At 46.3% G+C, this 19,140-nt stretch overlaps 1 protein-coding gene across 11 annotated transcripts in view; it reads right to left on the minus strand.

Annotated features, from left to right (window-relative positions):
- Nucleotides 1–19,140, minus strand: part of LOC135235352 (arginine-glutamic acid dipeptide repeats protein-like) — a 180,992-nt gene that overhangs the window by 33,912 nt on the left and 127,940 nt on the right. For all 11 annotated transcript variants that reach the window (XM_064300775.1, XM_064300774.1, XM_064300777.1 and 8 more), the window contains 4 exons: nt 14,439–14,487; nt 12,004–12,128; nt 11,433–11,532; nt 7,158–7,256 (listed from right to left, as the gene is read on the minus strand). In XM_064300775.1, the coding sequence (XP_064156845.1) occupies nt 7,158–7,256; nt 11,433–11,532; nt 12,004–12,128; nt 14,439–14,487 (373 nt within the window). The remainder of the gene's footprint in view (nt 1–7,157; nt 7,257–11,432; nt 11,533–12,003; nt 12,129–14,438; nt 14,488–19,140) is intronic.

A 19,140-nucleotide genomic window follows, 5' to 3' on the forward strand; every position in this document is an offset into this window, starting at 1 on the left:
GCTCCATTTCAGCAGGCTGGGCTCGCTGTGCTGTGCAGCGCTGCTCTGTGCTCTCGGCCCCGCTAATAAATCACCCGCCAATCTGCACCGCCGATCGCTCCGCCCCCTCCCCCGCGCCCGTACTGCTCCGGTCTGCTGTCGCTAAGCAACCGTGCGAAGGGGGGGGAATCGGGGGGAGACCGTGTGTGCAGGAGCGCTACCAAATTGCCAGGCGCTCTGCTGAAACAACAGGCTCCTCTCTGTCAGAAATCGTTCCAGAGATCTGGCTCTTTTCCGTGATTCTCTCTCTCTCTCTCTCCCTCCCTCCCTTTCTCTCTCTCTTCTGTCTCTCTCTCTCCTTCCCTCTCCTCTCTCCCTCTCTCCTTCCTCCTCTCCCTCCTATCCTCTCTCTCTCTCTTCTGTTTTCCCTCTCTCTCTCCTTCTCTCTTCCCTCTCTCCTCCTCTCCTCTCTCTCTTCCTCTCTCTCCTCTCTCTCCCTCCACCCCCCTCTCCCCCTGAGTGTAACAGTTCACGATTGTGAAGCAAAAGGCTGAATAGAAAAGGAGGAGTTGGCAGAAATAAAATAATGGAAAAACTCAAAAGGCCATTGTGATGTCTACAAGCTTCCTGTTCAAAAGTTAATTGCTAAAAGCTGCGCAACTGGTTGAGATCATACCCACGTGTGTGGAAACAAAGAAAGGATACTGTCTACGAGATAAAAAAAAAAACACAAAATGCATTCCGTATTCTCTCACTGACAAAACCACAGTCTAAATTACTCTAAACACAAATTATGCAAGTCTACTGTTCGGTTACCAAGTTGCTTTCCTTTTGCTTGCCTAGCAAGGCAAACTTCATACACATGAAAACAAGTAAGACAATATGGCATATGTTAAAACTAGAGGTGTGTGACAAAGAGATTATTTATGCTTGTAACTCCATATGTACTGCAAAACATCAGTATCTATATGCACAACTGACACACTAGAAAGGTACCCTCTAGATTAGCTCTGATAAACATGAACATTCTAAAGCTGTATATAAACAATTTTTTAATCAGTAATTTTGAAACTGGTCTGTTGCTAATGTGTGCACGTTATTTATGTTACCAAAATACCTGGCGTGAACACATTTTCATGAAACAAAGATACTCGTTTCGACTTGTACGTCTCCATAATCATGTGTGAATAATTTATACCTCAGATGAATAATTCCAGGCAAGGACACACTAAGCATTAAGTCATGTACCGAGCTCCTGTAGGAGTCTATTTCAGCGTTCCAAGTGCGGTCACATGACTTCTGACTCTGAGCCAATGACACATCACAGCCCATAGTGCTGGATCGAGGTGAAGACCTTTGTTATTTAATGCCTTCGTGCTGTGGATCAGCTTCTGCTGAAAAGCCCAACCCATCACCCTTGAATTATATTTAACGGTCACACTGTAAGTTGAAGAGGCATAATGGAATTAGATGCACTAAAGATGGCTTCTCTCTAGTACTGATCTCCATCTCATCAAACCACTGCCTGAGGAAATGCTGGAGCCTCATTGGGTTTAACATACTCACATTACACACACACACTCACACACACACACACTCACACACACAGGTAAAAAATATGTCTGATTACTCCTTTAGTACTGCTCCTACAAACACTCATTTACAACAGTTGTGCTCAATGACTTACAAAACTGAATATATAAGCCCCGCTTCTGACCTCAAGCACTGACTATCTCCAGATCTTTCCCTGTAAAAGAGACCTACAGCCATTTGCACTTCCAGGCTGGAACATTTTAATCAATTACTTGATTGTATTGTTCCAAGTCTCTCCTTTCTGACCAATAATGAAAAGATCAAGGATATTCCTTTTACTTTAAAGTTTTTCTTTTTGTTATAAACAAGCATTAAAAATGGACCCGAAAGATCAAGGAGTGACTGAAAAATGAACATACAAATAATAAAATATCAATCTCACCCGCACTTTACATTTACATTTTTTTAAAAACTACATATTCCAGGTTCGTTTTTATCCGAGTGGCAGAGCACAAATCACCTCGATGTTCAAAAAACACAAAAGACCGCAGGCAGCTAGAAATAATGTGCTGTTCCCACAACGGAAAGACCTTCGCTAACCTTAAGAGAAACTTGGCTTCTGTTACACAACCGGTGAGCGTGTTTATATAAACACACACACGCTCTCTCACACACACACACACACACACACACACACTCACTCACTCTCTCTCTCACACACACACGCACGCACTTACACACACGCTCATACACACACACAGACACACCCACACACACACACTCTCACACACACACACACACACACGCGCGCGCGCGTACAGTTACACACACACACACACACACGTACAGTTACATGCACGCACACACACACACACACTCTCTCTCACACACACACGCACGCACGCACAATTACACACACGCACACACACACACGGACACAGCACACACGCGTGAGCGCACACACACACACACACACACACTGCCCCACACACACACACACAGCCGCTTCCAGGCACAGACTCAGCAGCCCCTCTCCTTCCAGATTTGCAGTGCGTTAGAGACGCTGCCAAGAGTTTCAGGAAATTCTCTGATCCTCCCTTCCTGCTCACTGCAGTCGGTATAAAACAATCTCTGCACTTTCTGCAGCAGAGCGTGAAATAGAGCAGAGCTCCCACAGCCTATTAGTGCGTGCGTACACAACCACCGAGCTCCCTTACACTCAGTCTGCAGAGAGGCGGCTAAAAGCCATCCCACTTACCCTGCAGCCATCGCCTGCCTCAAACCCTAAAGCTGCAAACAAACCTCCTCACAATCTGGATAAATCGAGTTTTAATACACAGTAAGAGCACACAGATGCTGGACATGACACTACCTGAAGCATTACCCAACATCACAGCCTCTGTGCGGTTTGTCTTTGAAACGGTCCTCATGAGTAATTTTTTTCAGTTCATTTCAGGAATGTGAAGAAGAGTAAAACTAACTTGAAATGAACTACAAAAATGGAGGCACGGGGAGAACAGGAAGTGCGGAATCCACTGTGGCATTCCTGCTTCGGAAAGACCTCCATTTTCCCATTCAGGCAGAACCATCTGGGAGAGCGGAACGCAGGCTGCTGTCCCTGCAGGTCTGATTATCGCCACTGGGTGGCGCTTCTCTGGCCTTCAAACCTCCAATTTCCACTCCACACGAGCCACTTATCCGGTCTGTGGCCTTACACAGACCCATTCATCACCTGCAGACAGGCCGGGAGATAATTCACACTAAGCCTGAGGAATTGATGAGCCCGCTGGTATTGGGCATAGATCAGGCTCACTGAGATATCCAGTCGCCTCACTGTGTTGTTGTTTATTTGTCTTCATGGTCATCCATCTGATTCTGGGCCAAAAAAGTGCCGTCCGTCAGAGGAGTGTTGAAAGTAATGATAGGATATACACTGAACATTACACTCACAGACATACAGAAGAGATATTTAGGTTTTACAAAGAGAGACTTGTGTGCATGTGTATGTAACTCTGAAGGTAGTTAACATACTAAACCTCATACAGCTGAAAGTTCACATCACTCAATGAACCACCCTAAAAAATAAACTAATAAAAATAGTGCGAAAATATTGAATCAAATAACATCAAGAACGCAGCAGCAGAGGGAGTTGGGGGCAACTGACCTGGAGATGAGAGGATTCTCTCAGTTCAGAAACCTTCACTGTCACTTTTACTCACATTTCAAAGATGGAGGGGTGGAGGGGGTGGGGAGGGGGGGGCAGGAGGAGGACGGAGGACAGGCACTGAGGGGGAGTGATACGGGGCGGCGGCTGAAAGCCGATAAATAAAAGAGGAGGAGACGGGAAAGTATCCGCGCCAAGGTCAGGGGTAAATTTACACCTGTCCCTCACGGGGGGGGGGGGGACAGGCACAGTGTGTAACCCGATCCCTGAGGCTCCGCGTCCTCCGCCCTGCCGACGCGGGCCGGCCGCCGTGACCGCCAACCTGGGGGAGGAGAGCGCGACTCGGGCCGCACTGGGGGGGGGGAACCGCACCCGAAATCCCACGACCCTGACGGGCGACATTTAAAAAGCGCCCCGGGACCTCTGATATATGCAATTATCCCACTGCTGCTAAGAAGCTCCACAGTGAAATTCACATTACAAATGTCCCAATAGCAGCTTTCACACCAAACGCCCGACTCATATCTGCACATGCAAAGACTTCTGCCCTCTGCTGTGTGCGGCCAATGCCAACATTTACTGTATTTACTGTCTCTTGCTTGTACCTCCAGCTTATAAATAAAAACAGGCTACTGAAGCTGAAATCTCTTCGTTTTGATCCTCACATCTTAAACGGCACACCAACCCATAAAACAGACGGCCGAGTTGGTAGGCCTTACGACAAATAAGGTTGTCTGCCATTTTAAATTTTAAAAAAACAAAAAAAAAAAAACATAACAGTGCACAGAGCAGGTAAAGGCCGGCCGTACTAGAGCCAGGGGCAGTTTCGATTGGCTGGATTCAGGCTCAAGTAAATCAAGCGCTCGGGTATGCTAATTAAGAGCGGGGAGGTGTGCTGGGGACAGTGTCCCCACACTGAGAGCTCTCTACAGCAGGAGCTGTGAACCCTGCCCTCAGCCGCTGCCCATAAACAAACAGAATTAATAAGTTTGCGCGCGCGGACGGGAGGCTTAATCTGTTTCCGTTAGCCGCTGTTCTGCCCAGGGGCCCCGGCTTTGTACAAAACCGTCCATCACCTTTAATTAAAAAGCTCGTTTATTTATTTCACCTTTGGTCCAGAGCGGGCCTACATCTCTCCACTCGGCCTGACACAAACCACCTGCACAGAACGGGAATAAAAATTAGCCCTCCTGCTAAAGTGGCATTTTTTCCCCCAGAGCTGTGAAACCTGACACAGACGTTCACACGCGTTAGCACAGTCCAGTCCAAATTATTTACGGTTTTTTTTGCAGAATCATGCGCCGAGTAAAACCAAATTACAAATTACGGAGCTGTATGTTTCAGCGATTTCTTCTTTGTCCCGATGAGGTCCACCGCTTTCAAAGCAACGCAATGACATCACATTGCGGAAGCAGCTGGCGTGCGTAACAAATCAGAGGTAACATTACGACGATAGAACCCCAACCTTGCCGTTAGTAACAAGTCTCTTAGATTAGGTACACAATTAGCTAGTCTTCTTGGGATTAAAGTAGTTGGTAGTTAGTAGCCTACGCAGTTACAAAGCCAACACAGGTAATGTACTTTCAATTAGATGTCAGATCAGCATTCCATTATTATAGCTAGCTACCAGTCTGGGATAAACATATTATTTAAAACCTGCACACTCAGGGTTTGACTGTTTAGTAAAATGCTTGATTAAAATTATTCAAGTAACTGTAATGAACCCCTTTCACAACAGACTGGATAGATATAGTTGCTGTTGTATAAATTAACCATGAGGAGCTCAGAGCTTAGCAAGCAACACAGCTAGCGGGTACGCTACTATTCACCAACTAGCACCGTCTAATGGATTCATCAGAAAGTGAAAATTAATTCAGTAGCAACCAAAGAAAAAGGCAATTTTGGCAAGCGAGGAAATCGGCTGGGCTCAATTTACTGGCTAGGGTACTGAGGGCACACAGAGGAAAAAGCCAAAGCCAATCTTATTTTAAGAAATATTTAGGCAAATAATCCAGAGAACCTACAAACACACTCAACTCAAGCTGTATTAAGATGGAATATACATCATATATATGCTTATTAAGCATGACTAAAAATAAAAATAAATACTGTAGTTGCCTTCATGTTTGGAAAACGGCCAAATACTCTGCCTATATCAGTTAATCAATGCGAAAAGACCTCACAAACTAAAATTCACAGAGAAGGCTGCACACAGCGACAAGTTTCCACACATTTCCCGGTTATACTTCACTAAGCATTTCCATTAATTGGTCCAACGAATGTGTCTTGCGTCATAGCGACTGCCCCAAGGAGCACTTAACTTCAGGCCAATTAATTACATAGCATTGAGCTCTATCCAGCGACTACACAACCTTTACAAGCATTCATGTTCCATATACAGCTGATAACTGAAGCATGCAGTTAGTACCTTGCCAGGTCAGCAGTCCTTACCGAATCGACTGCGACTTCGGTTACAGCGCAGTTTCTTACCCACTGCCACCCAACGGCCTGCTAGCATCGCACGCGGCGCGAATCATTCACCTACCTCGGGCTAAAAGCTGGAACAATTTCCCTCGCAATAAGAGCCGTTCGGTGGCGGCCCAGTGCAATTCGGCTCCTTATTACGGAGCGGCGAAAACAAACGCGGCTAAATTACCAATGTTCTCCTCTCCTCCTGGAGGAAACGTGCTGCCAGGTGCGCCCACAGACGCCCCGGTCTCTTTATAGACCCGCGCTCGGAGAAGTGATTCAGCGCACTCCGATTCTGCCAGCGTTTTCCCCCGTCTCCCAGACGCGCGCGCCACAAATAGATTCAAACGGGCAGAGTGCATTAAACCAGGAACGGCACTTTGGAAACGCCGCGGCCCGAATGGAATGAATACATTTAGATAACCAAATCCGAGACGGGGTGAAAATGCACTAAAAAAAAGCACTGCACAGAGCACAGCAGCAATCCAGAAGAGGTTTCCATTTAGAAGCTTTTCAGAGGCAACTTGAAGCTCAGCTAGGTGTGGGAAGGTGGTGTGGATGTCGGTGTGAGGAGTGTTGTGTGCTCATGGGCAACGTGTGTGCGTGTATTTTGACGTGCGTCAGGTGTCGGTACTGTAGTGTGCGTACGTGGTGTAAGTGTGTCTGTGTGTGTGTGAGTGCATGTAGGTGTGTGTGCAGTGCGTGCGTGTGTTTGTGGGTGTGGTGTGCAGTCAGGTGAGTGTGTGTGTGATGTGTGGGTGTGTGTGTAGTGTGGTGTTGTCGTTGTCATGTGTGTGTGTGTGTGAGTGTGTGCGTGTGTGTGTATGTATATGTATGTGTGTTGTGTGTGTGTGTGTGCGTGTGAGTTTGTGTGAGTGTGTGTGTTGTGTGTGTGTGCGAGTGTGTGAGTTGTGTGTGTGAGTGAGTGTGTGCGTGTGAGTGCGTGTGAGTTGTGTGTGTGTGCGCGTGTGCGCGTGTGAGTGTGTGTGTGTGTGCGCGTGACGTCTCTCACCACTTCGTCTTCAGACCAGCACTTCTCGATGAGTTTTGGAACGGGCTTCTTCACCAGCCGCTGCAGGGCCTTCCCCGCATCGTAATTACTCTCGTGCAGCTGCGGGGAGAAAAACAACACAGGAGGATGATATTCACCTGCACATATACCTGCTCATTAATAATCACTGCACTGTTAAGATACAGAAATGTACTGTGCACTAAAGAGGTTTGGTCTTCACACACAGTTATTAGGCATCTTATAACAGACGGAAGGGATGACATCACTGCTACCCAGCGCCACAACAGCCAACAGGTTGTATTCACAGCTGGGGTGCAAAGCCGAAAATGTTGGGGGGGGGGGGGGCTGTTATCTGCTGGGAGACTGCCACTTTCACAGACAAGAGGCCCTGACATCAGAATGGAAATTTATGCTGCGCAGCGAAGATGGAAAGCAGATCATCAGCTCACAGAATTAGAATACTGATCTGTGCACAGCGTGTTCTGTGAAACAGGCCTGCCTTGGCCCCAGTGTACAAACCGCTCATCTGGGTTTCACAGTTTGAAACATGATTGGCGTCCACCGCATGCACAAGTGCACTCACGTTAAATTCCATCTTAGATGTTTACACTTTAGAGTTTCTCAGAGTCAAAGACGACGACGCTTCAAAGATAAAACGGGAAAAAATTGGCAAGATTGAGCCAGAGGCCTCACAAAACCAACCAAGTGAGGTCAAAAAAAAAAAAAAAAAACTCCAGCAAGAAGAAGGGGAGAAAAAAATGAGGAAAGACGAGTTGAATCATTCCATCAGGATGCTTTCACTCATTCGAGATGGGAACTGACCAACCCGTCACGTCCAGATGGGTTTTTAAATCTACTGCGGGGGCCCGGGTACGTCCCTCCACCCGCGCCCACCCGCTTTAGCATTGCAAATGGAGGGAAAAGGTCACGAGACAGGCGACCCGCCATCCGCATTTATTCCCGACTTATCTAGCGCTCGCCCTGAGAGTAATGTCCTATTTATTATGTTTTATATTACACCGCCTGCATTACCCCCCATCCCCCTCCCCTGCATTTATTTTGGATGCAGAGGCGAATCTCCATCATCATGCATCATGCACCAGTCGCTGTGGGGCAGAGAGAGAGAGAGGAGGGGGGCTGGATTAGCATACCTCCGCACGCGCGCCCCCCCTACCCCCCCTCTCCAGCACAGCGCCTCACAGCCTGTCACAGTGCGCCGCCGACACCGCGCCAAGCCGCCAATAAATTCCCCTCCCGGCAAATCACAGCTGTCAGAGCCCTGTCCCGGTTAATGAACCCATGAATTATACCTCCCCCCCAACGCCCACCCCCCCCCCCCCTCCGCTGACATTTCCCATCTAACGCATCAAAATATTGTTCTTTGCTTCTAATTTACGGCGGCATCATTCCAATCCCCCCCCCCCTCCACCCCCCTCCAGCCAATCCAGGCTGTGAGCTCCTCAAGGCTTTCACCCCCCCAGTAGCGTACGACCCAGGTAAGATATGTAGAATATTCTACAAGAACCTGCAGGGCGATTTATTTATTTTTTTTTGTAATAATAATTAGGTTTAAGAGACATTTCAGATAAAGCAAATGGCCTTGGTTGTTATGCGTGATCTAATGTGCGGAGGTTTGTACGTATGTAACAGAGACCACAACACAAAGAAAATAATCCTGACTCTGAGTGAATCCTGTATAGAATATGAGTGTGCAAACATCCATTTTTTAGGAGTAACTCAGCTACATGCTAGCAACAGTGCTGTCAAGCTAGGAGTAAACATGGCTAAGGGTACTCTCCACCGAGCCCACATCTACTTGAGTTTGCCTGTTCTCAGGACTATGCTAATTTACAAACAACTGGCCTTGAATTTACCTCAACCTATAGCTCAGGCAGCCGGTGAATAAACGGCTAAAGAGCTAGCAGGAACATATTGATTTTTACCGTTTTACCGCCAGACAGCACAAATATCAATGGGCTTCCCATTAAGCAAGGCAAACAGCAAAACAAGCCTGGCTGGGAGAGAGGTGGACAAAGCTAGCCGGAAACGGTGCACGAGCGAAGCGCTACACCTTTGTTTTTTGTTCTTCTGTTTTTTTAAAGCAGCCGAATTGTCAGAATCGCACAGCGTATATTAGCCTGAGACAGCTACAGCTGCGCAGTTAATGAGCTGAGCCGTTTGCTGCGCCGAAGCGCGCGCGGAATCCCCGAGGCACGCTCCCGCGCATCGCCGCCGCCGCCACCCGCTTGTTTGGGAAGCCGTCGCCCGCGGACACAACCTGCAGCGATTCCAGCACACGGAAACGCCGCGCCCTGCTAAAGCAATTTCCCCGCAAAGCCCAACTCCCCGATGATCAATTACGGAGAAAATGACTCTTCCTGGTGCTCGCGGATGCTCAGAAAACCATCCCGCTTCTGCCCCACAAGCCTCACTGATGTCATCTTGCGTGACAGAAACTCAATCTCCCATGGCACTTATCTTTTATGGATTTTTTTTCTGGGCTCATATTGAAATGTACTGCATAAATATCGGAAAAGCTTTACTTCTTGAATTTTATTTGATGAGCGCTTATTAATTTCTAATAAAATCTAGCAGCCCTGTGGCCGCAATTATGCAAGACGTATTCTAAAACACTTGTAATAATTAGAATTACAGCGTAGCCTTTAAAGCTGGGCACCGTTACGATAGTTATAATAAAAAGACAGTCGCGAAGGTGGAGAGCAATTCAGTAAACTATCTGTACCGCAAACCCCTTATAAAGAGACAACAAAAGAAAAACAATATTTTTATTGGACAACAAAAACTACCGCTTAGGATATATGTTTGCAATTACGCATTGGCCCATGAGAAACATATTGTTTCACAGAAACATGTCATGTAAAAATAAAAACTTCTTTCCTCTTACCACCTTTAACACAAACCAGCCTGCATACGTTTAATGTTGATTAAATTTTAATAGGCATGCATGCGACACAGTTTGTTTCTGCAACATTTAACGCGACAAAAATCGCTCACAATAATCTGTTCCACCCAAATTAACTCATTATGCAAGCCCCGCCCACAATGTGGTCCATAATCCTTCACTGTCCCATCACTGTCATAGACTCGTTCTCCCAATTACTAAATGCATTAATAAGGGTACTCTTGTATATATTCCCATAATTAAATTAATAGATATTTACAATTTAGTATATCTGTATATGCGTCTCTATTACAATATCCTTCCGAACATACAACACTTAGGAACGCACAGTACACACACACAAAATCAAACATCCTTTTTTTTACACTATTAAAAACCTGGACAAATTATGGTTAATGGTCGGAAAGAAACGGATAAATGAATTCATTAGTGCACTTTGCAAACAGCCAAAGTAAAACCCATTAATATTACCGGGACACGCAGGCAAGCCAAGCTAAGCAGACACACGGAACATTCCGTAGGAGGGCGTTTAATTCAGCTCTAATAAACACAAGCCATTAAAAGCCATCACTAGTCATTTGCGGCGTGTGTCCGTTAACTGAACGCCAAATGAGGAGGTCGTACCTCACGCGTTTCATCAGTGAGGCTTCGCCGAGCAGAAATCACATTCATAACGCATAATAGCTACAGTACGGAGCTGACACCGCGCTCGATTTATGGACGTTATTAAGCAAACAGCCATTTGCAGGCTGCTGGTTATATTGTATCTGATAAGTCATCACAGATAACGTATCCTCTTCACTTCGCCCCCTCTGCAATTAACAGCAAAGCCTTGTGTGGGCTGTTGTGGAGGGGGGGGGAGGGGTATATTGTCACGCAAATAAAACACTGAAGGAAATGCTTGTCTGGTTCAGTTTATCCACAATCGTTTTGCCCACACAGCCGACACCTTTTCACCGGATTTGTGGAAAGGAGGAGAGAAAGCGAGCGGCACTTCCTGTCTGCGTTTTGTCGTGCGGCGCATCGAATCCTTCCCGAGGACGAGACGGGTTTTGCCAGCGAGGCGCTGATTACAGAGCGGCAAGCGCTCCCTCTCCACAGAACGGACCGAATACAGAAGCGCTCTTATCCCTGCACGGTCCGCAACTATCCATAATTCATCTGCTGCTCCGCTGCATCCGTTTCACCGTTCGCCAATTATTTTTTTTAGCATTTTACCTTGCGTGTGGGTGAGTGTGCACGGGTGTGCGCTGATGTGCACACATACACACAACAATGAAAATAAACAAAATGGAGTGGTTGAGACTCGTGGGGGAAATGGCGGTGTTTTGGGGGGCGGGGGGGCAGCTCACCGTGTTTAAAGCGTTTAGCGTAGTGTCGTCCCGCGATGCAGCCAGGCAGCCGTCCTCAGTGGACCCGCCATCGCACATCCCTGCGAAGGCCGCCATGCTCCTGCACACAGAGAGAGAGAGAGACGGGACAGCGGGGAGAAGAACACACACAAAACAGTCAGCTACTGTACCCATACCCATACACCAGCACATATTGGGCTATGTGCACTACAGGATTCACTGGACAAAATTCAGTTAAACTCTGATTTGGGCACATACTGGGCCATTTTCTATAGGATTCACTGGACAAAAATTCAGTAAAGCTCTGATTTGAAAGACAGATTAGCCAGTGCAGATTTTACATTAAGGCAAATTAACCAGTGCAGATTTTACATTATACCAGATCAACCAGTGCAGATTTTACACTAAAGCAGATTAACCAGTGCAGATTTCACATTAAAGCAGATTAGCCAATGCAATATTTTTCCATTAAGCCAGATTTTACACTAAAACAGGGTCCAGGTGGAATGCAGTCTGTGTGCCTGAAAGCTCCAGCAGGTGTGGTTGCCAGGTTGGGCGGGCTGTTGCTCACCTGGCAGCTCTCAGGTACATCAGGAGGTCGCAGTCGTTCACCCCGGGCATCCAAACCAGCTCCTCATTCTCAGTCACCACCTGGCCACCGGGGGGTGGGAGGGGCTGCAGCTCCGGGAGCTTGGCCTGATTGGACAAGAGCACACGGTGAGAGACGGGGCCAGCATAATCAAGGCACATAAACTCAGTGCAAAATACAAAACTTGACATAATAAAATTATGGAGGCTTTTGTTTGGTTAACCTACATATCAAAAGAAAAAAAGCACAGCTTCCAGTGCCTTCGTGTAATTTCATACACCAATTTACTTATTTAAATGTATTCTATGGCTACTATTAGATTAGTGCGTGGGACAATATGAACTTGGTTTAGCAGAAAATGTGAAAAAGACACAGAAAGCGAAGTGTCCAAGGAAATTAATGTTTATTTTCTGCCCATATTCCCATATTCGCCGTCTTGACTTCTTGCGATCTTCACATAATGTAAAAATTCTGTGCTTGGTTTATTGAAGAAAATACTACTTCAATATGCCTTCATAAACTGCAATCCGGGCTCTTCCTGGCTTCTCAAATAAAAATTTTATTACAAACACAGCACACGGCAAAAGTAATAATTCATAATCGTCATATTGGCACTATTTGGTGGATGGATTTTTTGGACCTTTCTTCTTTAAAGCTGCACCAGAGAGGTGTGTTATTCCTGCAGAATAAGGCTGGCACAGATGAGGCCTCCTCTCGGCCTTTGCAGTGCAAGCGCCTGTGGGTGGGGCATCCAGAGGCCTCATTACCCGGCTCAGGCTATCTGTGACTGTGACTCCACACTGCAAGTCTGTGACTATGACTCCACACTGCAAGTCTGTGACTGTGACTCCACACTGCAAGTCTGTGACTGTGACTCCACACTGCAAGTCTGTGACTGTGACTCCACACTGTGACTCCACACTGCAAGTCTGTGACTGTGACTCTGTGACTGTGACTCCACACTGCGAGTCTCACAGGCAGCACGGGGGCCCTGAGCCGGATAATTACTCCACACGACTGCCTTTCAATTCAAAATGTGTCGGCGGGAGCGGAAACGCATTATACACGAGACGCCATTTTGAGCACCGCTCCGCAAGCTCCCGCTTCGACCCAATGCCCACCGCCTGCTTCGGAGCCAAACCTCGCGGCCGCACAGGCACGCAAACCGCCGAACGCAAGGTGTCGCGCCGCCCCCGTCCCCGGCGTTTGTGAACGCCACGCCGCCATCTTCTCGCAAGCTAGAGTCCAGGCTGAGGCTACTGCAGGCCACGCTATCTGCTAAAGCATTTCTTCCAAAGTGACAAAAGCGGTGGATCCACCTGATCTCTGTCTAAAGGTCCATACGAGGCCCATAGGAGGCCCTGAGTGCCCGTGTGGCTGTATTTGGCGGGATGACATCACGTGTTAGCGATTAGCAACCGAGGCTAAAGGACAACTGGAAGCTCGGAGCTCTGCGAACACCAACAAGGAGATTTCAACCTCCCACTTTCCCCAGGATTAGCACCGAGCCACAGGTGTGGGGGAGAGACGCGGAGCAACAGCACCGTGATAACTCCTGAGCCTCTTTACATGTTGAGGTATCGCGTGAAACCCCCCCGCTCAGATTAAACGGGTGGAATTACGCGCCACCCAGGGCGAGCCGCCTGCCCCGCAGCTGAGCAAACACGAGGAGGACGAAGCCAGTGTGACACAAGGACAGTGATATCAGGTGACAGCACATCATCTGCAAGCCTGCGGGCTTTAGTGTGAGTGTGTGTGTGTGAGCGTGTGCGTGTGTGCATGTGTGTGTATGGTGTGCTTGTGTGGACGTGTGTGTGTGCTGTGTGTGTGATGTGTGTGTGGTGTGTTTGTGTGGACGTATGTGTATGGTGTGAGTGACAGCAAAGAAACTCAATTCAAGGTCAATTCAAGGGGTTTTCAAATATTCTCAAATTTTAACTGTCATCTGTTTCATCTGTCAGAGCAATACCGACCCAAACACACTGACTGCAACTAAATGACTAACTCCAAACTCGTTTGTTGCAAAACAGGATGATTAGAGTGTATGTTATAACACTACCGGGGCCCATCGGTCCAGCTGAGGGTTAGCTGTGATGTTCCACCAGAGCTTTACTCTGGATGGAAACACTTACGCCTGTTGCACCACCAGGGTGTAAATCTTCATCTAGCAGAAACAAGATGGAGGACGTTCTGTATGGAACGACGGCCAGTGCAGACATTCGCCTTTATTCATTTTTTCACTGATTCAAGTTCTTCAGGTTGTGAAAATAATAAAACGTCCACAATAATATAAAAAATTGACTGGGTATTGTTTTTTTCATATACATACAATGCGCCTCTGAAGTAAATTTATAATGAACTTGTTTTTTGTAAGAGAGGGTTACAGTATGAAGTGAGCTTGGACAGAGGGGACTTACCTGGTGACTGGGACCCACCCGAATCTCCCCTTGCGTGCTGTTTAGGCGCCTGAAAGAGAGAGAGAGAGAGACCATTCCAACTTAATATGTGGAACATTTACCTTTACCTTCCACTTTTAAAACGCACACCCTTAATATGGCCGATTCTCAAAGAGTGTACCGCATCAAAGATCCTGGATAACAAGATGAATATTAAAGTGCATTATTAAAGAAAAATAAAATAATAAGGAATCGTTTTCACACTGGACAAAACCCCAATTTGCTTCCACAAATATGCAGCTGAAAAATGAATAACTGCTCATATCCTTTCGACCGCCTGGACGTGATTGGGTCATTCCATTAGAAAAGGGCAAAAAGATTACTGCATCTTATTTTAACTTCACCACTTGGCCAGCAAAACACATCTTACAATTTGTATATCCACGTGCTAACTTATTTTCAGTCTTCTTACAAATTGGAAGCATTAGCCTGTTGGCTAGCCAAGTTAGTTTCATTCATGGAAGGATGCAAATTACGAAACAGATTAAACAGAGGCCTAACATTGCACAACATAGTGCAAATGATCAGATTATTTTCCCCTAATCCGTTTTTAGATGTTTCCGTTGTTCTTCAAATCTGGCCAAAATGAAAAAGGATGCACAAATATGATGCTATAAGAGCTACAGTTCTCCACGGACTCGTTTTGAGGAATACCAACACCGGAGTTACTCTGAATCCAAGCGCAATCAAAAACAGAGCTGTGGCCAAGCATTCCAGACTGTAGGTCCATACCACAAAGCAGGGCTGCTCCACGTCAGTGCCAGAGGACCACAGTGCGAGAGCTCTCATTGCAGTCAGGCAGTTACCCGTCCCGATTCAAATAATCACAAGCTTGACTGAGCCAATTCAGCCCGGATCAGTGATGGCGACAAACCTGAACGGAGTTTAGACCTCAGCCGTAGGCCTGTGAGCCGCACCATCAGATTACTGCTAATGTACGGCCATCCACACAGACTCAGCGTTAGCAAAGATGGCGGCATCCCACCAACTTCCAATGCCTGCCTCTGGCAGTGGAGGCTGACATGCTATAGGGCTAACAGTCAGCCAATTTACGTGTGATCCTAAGTGAGATGTAGACCTGGACTGGAGAGTGAGAGACCCCCCCACCAACATTCAGTAAAGAAAAATATGTCTGCTACTCAAGAGTAAGAGTAAGAAAGAGTATATATTTCCCTTCTATTGTGTCAAGAATAAAGGCCCCACATTTCATTTGGGTTTGTTTTGAACAGGTGCTCAAAACAAAACCGAAATCAAATGTGGGGCCTTTATTCTCGACACAATAGAGGGGAAATAAATATTTTTTAAATCTAACTGTAAATGTTGCAGCCTTCTCAGCGTGTTTTCCGTTGAGCAGATACTGCGCAGGCAGCGGTAAGAGAGCCCCGAACACAAACACAGACGGGAGGGACAGGCTATGAAATGGCTGCCGTAGCGAACGCCCGTAACCATGGCGACATCAATTTAATAATAGTGTTCCGATCTCCAGCTGCAGTGCATTAAAGAAAATGACAAGATGTTCCTTTGAAACAGACCCTTCCCCCTCGTTGCCATGGCAATAGCCAGATTCCTCCACCTCCACCCCCACCCCCCTCCAATAAGGGCTAACGTGGTACAGCCCAGAAACTGTCAGTATGATTTGCGTCCAGTGAAACTCGCTCCCCATCGCAAGGGGAGGCCTGGAGGAGGGCCAGGTCCTCCTGTTACATTAAAAGTCTTAACGTTGTAACTGTAAAGGGTGCTTATTGTACAGCCCCCCCCCCCCACAAAATCCTCCACTCCCCAGCCCTTTGGCTGCCAGCACTGTCAAACCACCTGACAGCGAAAATGGCAGGCATACACGCCACAGAGAAGAGTTACCGAGTTCATATACAGCACCTCCTAACGGAAACATTCAGGCACAGGCCTACAAAAAATAGGCACACGTACTATCTGCAGGCAATCGTACAATCTCCCAGAGCATGTTATACCAGTAATTCCGTGTTTTATAAGATCATTCTTCTAAAAGTTAGACACAGGTCGCTGTTGGCGACGCAGCTGTAACAACTCTGCCTTGGTTTGTACATAAAAATATGTGTAAATTGCCGTTTTCGCTCTTGGGCACCTGACGTTATCCCGGTGATCTCAAAATCAATCACGTGCACGTGTGTCGGTACGTGTGCCGAGGAGTTGGGAGTGTCAACGCGATGTTCCCATCGTCTGAACTTTTACCTGAACGTCAGCGTGCGCAACCGTTTCACCATTTCCCTCGACTGGCTGTCCCATAGTTCTCTGCAAGTCATTGCTCGCAACGCCCCATGCGATGCAGTTAAATCTGCATTATAGGAACTGTATTACAGCGCAAAATCAGAAGACCTCCTGGACCGGGTTTTCTGCATGTAAGAGCACATGATGGTGTCCTATCTATCTAGTATTTGGGATGCATTAGTGCGCTCCTAAATTTTCACCTCAGGAGCACATGTGCTCCTTGGTGGAAAAAAAATGTTGGCGCAGAGCCCTGTCTGGGACACGATCGCGCAAACTAGGCCATATCGCAATAACGGCTTTAATACGCATAAAACTTTGCACGAGATGCAGAGTCCCGCGCCACTGCACTCTCCCCACAGCCTCAGCGACCCCAGACCGCGGTGTGTCGTTCTGAACTGTGGAATGGAAGAGAGGAACGAACGCCCTGCAAGAGACAGGAGTTTCAGTGTGCTCCACAATAACCTCTGCATTACATTACATTACAGGCATTTAGCAGACGCTCTTATCCAGAGCGACTTACACTTAAACTTTTTTACATAGCATTTTACATTGTATCCATTTATACAGCTGGATATATACTGAAGCAATTTCGGTTAAGTACCTTGCTCAAGGGTACAACGGCAGTGTCCTACCCGGGAATCGAACCTGCAACCTTTCGGTTACAAGTCTAGTTCCTTACCCACTGTGCTACACTCCGTCTGCAAAGTACATTTCCGTTTGCTCCATTCTGAATAATTCACATCTACATAAGAAATGTAAGCTACATACCACTCTGATTGTACGACAACAAGGACCACAAAACTTTAATATTAACAAAATCCTCCGTTAAGATAGGCACTCTAAATTTGGAGATGGGGAAAGCAGGCTGTAAGCCAGCAGTGTACACATATTTACACACAGGGGTGCATGTAAATACTGGGGTCATTATTTATTTTTAATTTAACATTTTTATCTGCCAAACTCACAATCAAATCCACACAGACACAGCAGCTATCTAGACTCGTACTCTGCTTAACGGTACAACAAGCAAGCTGGAATATCTTCTTCCATTAACACCCAAAACACAGAAACTTGGTTGCAGTTTGCACTTCTGCTATAATATGAAACACATACGTATTCACCAACATGGACCAAACAAAAACGGGTTACTGACACCAGCCCCAGAATCGCTATAACATGCTTCCCTAGCATCAGCTCGGAATTTGCATTGCTGAACTCCCTTGCAATTTTCCCTTGTTCAGTCACTGGCTTTCCCACAGGCCAAGCAAAACACATATTTCCCAAGATGTACATTTGCTATAGGCTACATTTGCTCGGATACGAGCAGACGGGTCTCATTAACGGGGAGTTCTGTCTGCCAGCAGTAAGCTGAACGGGCCCACGGGGTCAACGTACCATTCGAAAATCTGTTTATCTACCTGACATTTACACAGCTAACATACGTTAAACGAACACCCAGATTTAACAGAAGGCACACGACCGAGAAACAAGCCTGAACAGAAGGAATAAACAGCCCACACACTACTCTTGTGCGTCCGTACTTCAGTTAATTTGCACAAACAGGTGACACTTCAAATCATCTGCGAATCTAAATATTGTCCATATGTGCAGGTAAAATTAATGGTGTAGAGCTCCCTGATCTTTGATCATATCTCCTCCTCTCAAATTCTTTAAAAAAAAAAAAAAAAGATCTGGCAAAAGCCTGCAAGATTGGCAATGCATTCAACTCGCTTTTCAGAAAAAGGAAAAGTATGTCAACTGTAACAAGCCTGATCACTGCGTGAAGCATAACCACTGGAAGAAATCTAGTTACTTAAATTTAGTTAGATGCCTTAAAAACCCAGGGAAAACAGCAAATAACCCATATATATTCAATTACACCATTTCAGGTCACTACTTGTCTTCTGTATACAATTTCTTTTACAAATCCTTCTAAAAAAAGCTCTTGAAACTTTCTTTGGGTTACTTGACATGATCTGTACTGCAAATCAGTCCCTTTGAGGCATGCGAAATTAAAACAAAACCACAGACGCACACCTGAGCTATACACTCAGCTACATACATACATTTAAAGGGTATTTTGGAAACGACGATACAAAATTGCATCTTTACAAGAAACCACATTTATTTCTATCTTGTCCATAAAATAATGTGTGAAATTAAACTAATGTCAGCAGTCCATTGGGTTAAAAAATAGAACGCATAAAGCAACCCTGGGGTCAAGTCAAATGATTTCGATAATTATACTAAGTATTGTTGAACTTGATCTTAGCAAGCCATCTCGCTGGCTTCCCCTAGTCAAAACAACGCATAAACCCAGCGTTTTGAGTCGACAATTGGGACAGCAATCAAGACTAACCCCGCCCCCGTCATCAATTTCACCCAATCGTCGCAGTTCGTACCAGTCCATCCAAACATT

Source organism: Anguilla rostrata, chromosome 11 (genome assembly GCF_018555375.3).
Source record: "Anguilla rostrata isolate EN2019 chromosome 11, ASM1855537v3, whole genome shotgun sequence".
Taxonomy (NCBI): domain Eukaryota; kingdom Metazoa; phylum Chordata; class Actinopteri; order Anguilliformes; family Anguillidae; genus Anguilla; species Anguilla rostrata.